The 9,117-nt window shown below is 39.2% G+C and overlaps 2 protein-coding genes across 13 annotated transcripts in view; one reads left to right on the top strand and one right to left on the bottom strand.

Moving 5' to 3' along the window:
- slc6a15 (solute carrier family 6 member 15) overlaps positions 1-1,617 on the bottom strand; it is a 15,079-nt gene extending 13,462 nt beyond the window's left edge. Inside the window, exon 1 of the mRNA XM_025056312.1 lies at positions 1,549-1,617. The gene's annotated coding sequence lies outside the window, so the exon portion shown is untranslated. The remainder of the gene's footprint in view (positions 1-1,548) is intronic.
- The window catches only part of lrriq1 (leucine-rich repeats and IQ motif containing 1), a 25,350-nt gene continuing 17,039 nt past the window's right edge, over positions 807-9,117 (top strand). For 4 of the 12 annotated variants that reach the window (XR_003049883.1, XR_003049885.1, XM_025056263.1 and 1 more), the window contains exons 1-11: positions 809-1,121; positions 1,250-1,352; positions 2,262-2,479; positions 2,753-2,827; positions 3,007-4,539; positions 4,683-4,835; positions 4,917-5,067; positions 5,516-5,709; positions 6,293-6,420; positions 6,618-6,691; positions 7,312-7,405. Coding sequence is in view for 9 of the 12 variants with exons in the window: in XM_025056263.1 (XP_024912031.1) it covers positions 1,005-1,121; positions 1,250-1,352; positions 2,262-2,479; positions 2,753-2,827; positions 3,007-4,539; positions 4,683-4,835; positions 4,917-5,067; positions 5,516-5,709; positions 6,293-6,420; positions 6,618-6,691; positions 7,312-7,405 (2,840 nt within the window). In the remaining 3 variants the exon portion in view is untranslated. Of the gene's footprint in view, positions 1,122-1,249; positions 1,353-1,724; positions 1,821-2,261; positions 2,480-2,752; positions 2,828-3,006; positions 4,540-4,682; positions 4,836-4,916; positions 5,068-5,515; positions 5,710-6,292; positions 6,421-6,617; positions 6,692-7,311; positions 7,406-9,117 lie in introns of those variants that run through there. The other 8 variants (XR_003049884.1, XM_025056262.1, XM_025056264.1 and 5 more) reach the window with 7 other exon arrangements.

The following is a 9,117-nucleotide window of genomic DNA, read 5'->3' as shown; positions in this document are numbered from 1 at the left end:
TGATCACAAATGGCATTGAAGAAGCGTACATTGTTTGTCAGCCAACGTGTCTTTTGTTCCTCTGGTCCTGTGACTCACCTACAGGGTCTTGAGCTCACTGACCCCCTCTGGCTGTTTCCCCAAAATGCCCACTCAGGACCATGACACCATATTTCATTGTCACGAAGAATTACTGTAGTCACAAACATTTGTTCTTGTAACATTTTTCTGGGTGTGTAAATGCGTTGTGTTATAGTATAGTAGTGATATTTGAGAATTGTGATGAAATGATGTGAAGCCAGCCTTTTTATTGCCTCTAGTCTCGTTTTGCAGAGCTTTTTTTCTTTTTTTTACTTTTAATGTGGAGCCAATTTGGAAACAACCATTTTTAGTTAAAATATTATGTTCATTTTCTGACATTCATTTTTATGTTATGGATGGGATGTACTTTAATTAATTCATAAATGCATGGTAGTAATGAGAAGCAGTGGAAAATTAAATGGATTAATAATACGTAAAACTGTTGAGTCAATCAAAGATACTGTGGAGTATCTTTGATTGACTCCACCCATTAGATACCCATTACTTTAATTACTTCTTTCACATAGTTAGCAGCTGACAAACTAACGTTAAAGCGTTATGTAGTTTCTAACCTACTGCTAACCATCTACTACTACATCTACTAATAATATAGGGTAGCCGTCAGTTATGATTAAAGAACAAAATAAAACTTATTTAGATTTTACTCTCGGGTTTATGACGTAAGAACACGATAATCCAACATGGCGGCGCCCAGAGGAAAGACCCGGTTTGAACCGTAACGAAAAAGGCTCGTGGTGTAAACACACGAGGTAAAATATATAAATTAGTATTGTTTAAATATCTTGGAAATTCATCCGTCGGGAGTTTGTGTTGACTGTTCCGCCTTTATGAAGTTTGTCCTTTGCGAGTTGCTGTAACAGTAATCAACCTCGTTTCTATGGAAACCGTGGGACGCAGAAGCGACGCTAACGACCGTTCACAAAATGACAGACACTGAGGGACTTTACAAAGTCGTTGTACAGGAGTTAGAAAATGTTGTCACGTGTGACTGCGGTGAAAGTGATGACGAGCGAGAAAGTTTAGTTCGTCACGAGGAAACGGTGAGTCGGTGTGTGTGTGTGTGTGTGTGTGTGTGTGTAAACCAGCAGTCACTGTAATGACTAGTTACTACTACTAGTGCTTTATTTTTAATTATTAACCCAAATATAATTCTAATGAATGTCTTTAGGTGTCTGACGACATCCCACCGTCTCTGCTCAGCTACTGTCAGGCCTCCAGAACCAGAGCAGACATGTGGGAGGAGTTCATCCTGGAGGAGGGTGAAGGTACTGGTGGCTGAAGTTTTAGGATCAATCTTGTACATTTTATTCATATTATTTCACCCCAACATCCTACTTCCGGCTGATCTAAACCAACCCAAGTCTGAACAGGAACACGTGACCATATACAGTCACAAACAATTCTTGTTGTGATATATATGTGTTTAAATTAGGGTTAGAACGTGTGGAGTAAATGAACGACACTCACCTGCTCACAGCTATGGAGACAGAAACACATTTCTAAGGTTTGATCTTTAGCCTCATCCAATGGTTTTTCTTATAATGTCCTGGCTCATTAATCATTAAGGCCAAGACCAGTGATTCTTTCATCAGACAAACCTTTGATGTTTTGTTCCGAAAAAGGAACAGGTGTAGTGCAACAAACTAACATAGAAAACTTCAAGTAAACCAATTAGAGACGAAGCCCTGCTGGTTTCTGGTTTTATATTCCACACTGACTCGACCTTCACTTCTACTACTGTAGGTTTGAGATTTTATCATTTTAAATCTATATTAAAGTTTTAAAATCTGCTAAATTAATTTAAATTAATTGAATGCGACATTCAGGTCTTATTTTTAGAGGTATATTGTTGACGGTGCATCGAGGAGTTTAAAGACCAACTGGGTTTAGGTGAATAAACGGATGATTAGTTATAGTTGGTTTGAAAATAAAGAAAATGATTTAAAATTTTATTGAGTTTTATAATTGTTTTTAAATTAAAGTTAAGTTAAACATAAAAGTAACTAAATGCAGTGATACAAATACTATTGTTAAATAATTTGATTTTCAGTGTCAAGACAAAACATTCGCCACAAGAGGTCACTGTGGTCATATTTATGGCTGGCGGCCCTAATGCTTTGTGCAGGACACAAAACCTGGAAAGTTTCACACAAATGAATGTCTAACTTTTTTTTAAACAGATGAGTCAAAGTTTCAAAGTGATGTGGAGTTGGAGGAGAATGTGGAAGTGAAGAATCTGAAAACGTCTCCCACAGACGACGAGGTGAGGAGGAGCATCGACTATGAGAAGGTCAGAGAAGAGCAGCACAGTCAGGAGACGGAGACGGAAGAGGACAAAATGAAACGGAGACAACGTGACTTTCAGGAGGAGCTGAGGAAAATCATGGAGGCGGAGAAGGTGAGTCGTCAGCTACCGTCGTTACCGTTGTTAGATGTTTTATAACTGAGGCACGCGGAAAATGTAAAATGAACAAAATTGTATGAGAAACAGTCGACGTTTTAAAGGCGACATCCTCAACACATTTGTTGAGAGCATGCAAAACAAGTATTCTTAACTAAGAGAAAAGTGCAAACCTCAAACCTAACAGACTCCAGCAGTCATATAGTCTACATCCATTTTGTTGTTCTGTCATGGCTGTTGGATTATGTATAAAATAATTATAATTTCCAGAGACATCAGAAGGACCTGGAGATGATCGAGAGGAGAGCTCAGGAAAGACTGGAGCTGGAGTTTCACCTTCAGCAGGTGAGTCTGTGGCTTCTCAGTCCCTAAATTACAGAATACATTAAAAACCTGTCATGGTGATATTTAGGCAGCAGGGGGAGCCCTTTTTATTTAAAAAAATAGAACATTTTCTTTTGAACAGTTTTGTTTAATGGGAATTGAGATTAAAACTGTAACAACACGATGCTTTTATCAAACAGCAACTGATCAAAGATCTGCAGAAACGAGTGAACGAAGAGAGGAGGATGAACGAGGAGGAGCAGAAGAGGATACAAGAAGAGCGGGAGAAGAAGATGAGGGAGGAGCAGAAGAGGAGAGAAGAAGAGGAAAGAAGGAAGAGGAAGTGGGAGGAAGAGGAGAAAGTCAGGAGAGAGGCGGTGAGAAAAAGGATGGAGGAAGAGAGGAGGCAGGAGGAGAAGAGGAGGCAAAAGGAAGAGGACAGGATAAGGAAAGAAATGGAACGGAATAAGGTTGAGGAAGAGGAGAGGAGGAAGAAAAACGAGGTGGAGATCATCAGAAAGATCACAGAAAAACAAAGGATGGAGGAAGAGAGGAAGAAGAAGGGTGGAGAGGATGAGAAGAGAAAAAGTGAAGAAAAGACACTCATAGAAAAGATAAGAGCAAAACAGGAGAGGAGGAAGATGGAGGAAGAGGAGAGGAAGCAAGAAAAGGACAAAAAATGGAAACTAGACAGTATGAAAAATGAGGAAGAAGAAAAAAAGCTGAAGGAAGTAGGACACAGGACAGAGGAAACAGTGAACTGGTCAAAGGAAGAGGAATCAAAGAAGACGGATGATGAGGAGAGTTTGGGAACGAAGAAAAACACAACAAGAGAAGAAGATGAACCGAGGACAGGAGAAGACATTGGACAAAGAGAGACAGAAGTGAAAGGAATGAGTGATGAGAGCCGTCTGAACCGAGAGGAAGAGCAGATGATGGCTGTAGGACTGGGAGTGAGGAGTAGAACAGAGGAGATAAGGAACAAAGAAGAGGAGGAAACAGAAACGTTCACCGTGACAGTTACACAGATGAAGAGAAGAAAGGATGAAGAGGAAGAGGAAAAGAGTCCAAGGCTGGACGGTGAAGACGAAACGAAGGACGGAGGGAAGACAACGAGAACTGAAGAACAGGGAAGGTGTCCAGAAGAAGAACTGGAGAATGAAAAGAACTTCAATAAAACAGATGAAGAAGAGAAGAACAAAACAGATGAAGAAGAAAAGTGTGATGAGGATAAAAGAAAGAAGAAGGAAGAGTTGTCCAGACCAGAGCAGGAGGAGGAGGAGGAGGAGGAGAGAGGAAATGAGGACGTAGATAATGGTGATGAAGAAAAAACAAACACAGAAGGAGAACCAATCAGAGAAGAAACAACAACCATCATCCCGCTGACCTCCTCTGGGCCCAGTTGTTTAGTCCCTGACTCCAGAACCAGTCCCAGCAGCTCCTCTGAAGAACCTGAGCTCCTGAAGGAAACCAGCCAGACCTCTGTACCTCAGACTGTGGACCAGGACCTGGCAGCTGTGTGTCTTCCTGAGCAGACGGAGCAGAAAAGACTGTCATGGATGAAAAACTGCACCTCGTGGTCCAAACTATCTGTGCAGAACAAGAACAAGAAGAAGACAGAAGGAGGTGCGGGCGGTGGACGAGGAGCCTACAGAACCTCCAGGTGCAGCGGTCTCCCTGCTCTGTGTCCTCAGACTCTGCTGCAGGCCACAGGTTGTACATCCCTACAACAGGTATAGTCACACACACATACTGTAGGAAGATGTAAAACACACATTAGGGACATTATTTAAAAAACAATTTCCATAAAATAATTCTGATTAATCGCAGCCTTGTTTGATTTAAATAAGAAGTTTCCGGTGCCTGTGTTTCTCAGCTGACCTCAGTGACCCTGGAGGACCTACCTGGCTGCAGTTTATCAACACTTGCTCAGTGTGGCCGTCTTCAGTGTCTCACTCTGAGACGCTGTGGCCTGAAGTCCTTAGACAGCATCAGCCTCTTACCAGAGCTCTGCTACATAGACGTGCAGGTGCCTGATCAACCCACCTACGTTAGAATAACATCCACGTATAAAGAAAATGTTAATTTGATTTCATCTTTAACCTGTTAGGAAAACGAGATCTCATTTATGGACTGTGGAAACATGACCAGCTTACGAGTTCTTCGACTCGGCCACAACAAGTTGACGTCAATCCACGGTTTGGCTGGTGCTCAGAATTTGGACCTTCTGGATCTTTCCCACAACTCCATCACCCGCATTGGTGAGAAGATATAACCTAGTAAAGACATCTAGTGGAAATACAAAAGGGTGACAAACTTCCATGTTCCAATAACCATTGGGCTATACAGCATAATGTAACATAATATAATATAATATAATATAATTCTACACACAATGTTAGAATGTGAAAAGTAACAAGTGGTAGATGAATGAATGAATGAATGAGTCAGTGACAGAACCACCTGTATGTATTAGCAGTAAAACCTACAGTATTCCACTAGAGGGCAGGATCTGTATTAGTTTTTTCTTTGAATGTCCAGGATCTTTTCATATATTTCGGAAATACGTAAACGTAAAATAAGTTAATTGAGTCAGTTGTTTATTTCACTACTAACTATTAGAATTTTATTCGCGAGTGTTTTTTATTTTACTTTTTTTTTTATCTCTGTAAACATCCTCCTAAAATGAGTTCCTTTTCTAAACCCCAGCTGGTCTGGGGTCAGTGAAGAGACTGCAGTCGCTGTCTTTGAGTCACAACCGTCTGGTCAGCACTAAAGGCCTGAGGGACGTCTCCACCCTCCTTCACCTGGACTGTTCTCACAACTACCTGGCAGCAGTGGAGGGTTTGGAAAACAACGTGCTGCTCCACACACTGGACCTGAAGTCCAACAGTCTTGTTGAGGTAAAACCGCGGGACGTTAGCTTAAACAACCAAAACTAGCTACCAAAAAAGATAGCGTTAAAAAGTAGCCTAAACGTATTTTGAATATCCCAAAGTATCCCAAAATGACAATGAGATTTCACTAAAACCACTAAAAGCTAAAAGGAAGGATCGGTAGCATAAAGTAATAAAGATAAAACATTTTAAATGAACCAAAAATCCCGATAAAATAATAGCTTAAGATAGTTATTCAAGTGGCTAACGCAAATACCAAATTAAGCCCCCTTAGTAGCCCAAACGGGTGCCAGCTAAAAAAAATAGCTAAATGTATCTAAATCAGTGTAAAATAATATAAAACAAATATTCTACGGCCCCGTCCATAAGAAAAAGATTATTTGTTATATTTTTTGTGCCTAAAATCACATTCAGTGTTTGAAACCATGTCAGTGAAAGTCTTTTGTTTCCAGTGTGTTTTAAAAGGGACACAGACACTTGTTGTTGTTGACTGAACACAGCAGGACTGAAGCAGCTGACAGTGATGGATGGACACGTTCACAGATGTTGGTCTTCATCCTCTGACAGTGTCTCTCTCTCCGTCCCCCAGGCCCCCAGTCTGACCAACCATGTCCTCCTCAGAGACCTTCATCTGGACGAAAACAGCATCTCGTCTCTGCAGAGCCTCACTGACAGCTGGCTCCCCCTACTGCTGCATCTCTCTGCAGCTCAAAACAGGTAGATTCCACTGGACCAGACACAGTTACAGAGTCCTGAAAACTCTCAAAATCTTGTGGCAACAACTGATGACAGCATACAGTACCAGCTTTCTTCTTCTTCTACTGCCTACTTATTGTCATGGTCGCAGCGGGTGAACTCTGGACACTTCTCACTACTACTACTGTTTTTGTAACAATCCCTGTCTCTCTTTATAGAATCACCGTCCTCTCCTCCATGTCTGATTTTATTTCCCTTGCAAAACTGGACCTTCAGTTCAACTGCATCTCAGGTAACACTGTACGGATCAGACACAAAAATAAAAACAAAACACAAATCACCTAAAAAATGTTGTGATTTAAAAAATACCAACCTTGATTTTATTGTTTGTGCAAAATGGCAGCTGGAAACATTTTCTGTCTTTTATATATTGAATTAAAATTAAAATCAAATTAAATATTGAATATATTATATATTAAGAAATTATATCTACCAAATTTAACAATTTTAAGCAACATAAATCAACATAATATAAACCATAAAATCAACATAATAATAATAACCTTTTTTTTAATATCAACATAATAATAATAACCTTTTTTTATCTATAAACCATGATGGCTTGTTTGTGATGAGCTGCAGAATTATAAAATCCAAATAATAATAATAATAAAAATATGAATATCAGTTAATTTGTATTTCAGTTATAGAAGCAGTTTCTCACCATCTTTAAACTGAGCTTGACTTTTCATACATGATTATAAACAGTAAATAACAGTTATAAACAATTATTACTGAAATAATAACCTTTACAGATTAATAAACCTGATATAACAACAACAATAGTATTAATAATAATAAATTGAACAAATCAGGCAACATCTTATATCAAAGTAAAACTGTTTTTTACAGAGCTGAACAATATGTGTGAGAGTCTGGAAGGATGTTCGTCTCTGCAAGAAATCCACCTGAGAGGAAACGCACTGCAGCAAGAAAACAACTGGAGGTAAGAGTTGAAGGTTTCCTTTTATACTGTGATGTCTGTTGGGCCTTTGTTTCAAAAAGGAGGAAATTAACACGTTATCTAATCATCACTCAGTTTTTCGTAGAAGAAAAAACCAAAACCAAACTCTACCAGTTTCCATTTGTGTTTGCTTTGAAATTTTATTGTTTGCTCTGCCTTCAAAATTGTTCACGTCAAGAGATTAATACACTGTAAAAATGTAGGTTTAGAAAACAGAATTAAAAGCAAAAAATAATTCAAATCCAGCCCAAAATTGCTAGATATTAAAAACCGCAGTAACACGAAGGGTTTAGAACACAACAGTATAATGTAACCCATAAAAAATATAAAGTATAACAAGAAAAGAAGTCCAACAGTCAGAGCACATATGTTTCAAACCAGGTTCTGAAATATCTGAATTGTCTCCTTCGTCTTCAAACAAACATTACCTGAACTTGAACTTGACTCACCCGCCACCGCCAGCCGTGGAATGAACCTTTATGTTTCCACACTTATTCCTCAACTCTTTCATACTGATCCAGATATAACACGAGGGAAAGGCACTGGTGAAGAGATTCCCTCTGAGGCAGGTCCTGGTTAAAACACATTAATTTAGAAAAATGTAAAGCCTGCTGTGGCCATTGTGGGGCGCTATAAAATGTAAACTGCTATGACTAGTTTTCATAACTGGAATGAATTATTATTTAGAGAAAATGTGTAAATAAAAATAAAGATTGACCTTTGACCCAATGCCGTGAAAACATGAAATAACCTTTTGAAAAATTAAGATTACACTGATCCGGTTGAGGTTATAGAGATTAATTTAGGTTAAAAATGAATTGCGTTTGTTGGTTTTGTTGTAAAACACAGGTTACCAGGCTAATGATTTTCATGCTTGTTCCCATGAGAGAGGATACCTGGAGTTTCCCTTTAGTTTTAACTGCTCTTTACTGACAGATGTTCTTCACAGGATTTAACGTTGTCTCTGATGTTGTTGTCATTCTCTGAAATGAACCTTTGTTTTTAATAACCCCAAGCTCTGGCCATAAATAGTAATTTTGGTGATGCTTTAGTGAAACATCTTAAGACGGACATGTTGAGTGATACAATATGATAAAGAAAAAAAAGAAAAACGACATTATGTGCTGCTGAAATGAAAGCATCATCGTCTCCACATGTTTCCTCCTTTCCTGTGGCATGATAACAAGATTTAAGTGCATGCGATGCTCTGGGAATCAGAAAGCCAGTTGTTCTGAATGTTTTTAAAAAATGGAATCCATGTCCAGAAAGTGTGTATTTTTGTTGATGTTATTGATGCTGGTCCCTCGTGTCCTGCAGAGTTTCCAGCTCTGCAGTTTCCCACTGAACGCAGACCAGATTTGGCTGGAGCTCCACCAGTGGACGCTCTGAGTCTGTTTCTCTGGCAGATATTTGGGATTCTTCTGCTCGTACATCCTTAGCCTCAGGCAGCAGTTACCTCTCCCCCAGCCTCATGAACCATTTAGGGCTCTGCTCCAGTTTATATATTCAATTCTACCTAACGTATTCCATTTGGTGGTGGGTTTTATCCAAAGTAGCTGGTTTAACATACGATAGTACGAAGCAAACAATTCAATTAGTTGTTCTAAACTGGACTTTAGTGCCAAATCACATTGATATCAATGGATTCGGTTCAACGAATCACTTAAATTGTTCCAGAGGACGAAGTGTACTTA

This window comes from Cynoglossus semilaevis, chromosome 6 (assembly GCF_000523025.1).
Source record: "Cynoglossus semilaevis isolate Cse_v1.0 chromosome 6, Cse_v1.0, whole genome shotgun sequence".
NCBI classification, from domain to species: Eukaryota; Metazoa; Chordata; class Actinopteri; order Pleuronectiformes; family Cynoglossidae; genus Cynoglossus; species Cynoglossus semilaevis.
The sequence above is the reverse complement of the archived record's forward strand: the minus strand, read 5'-3'. Positions and strand labels throughout refer to the sequence as shown.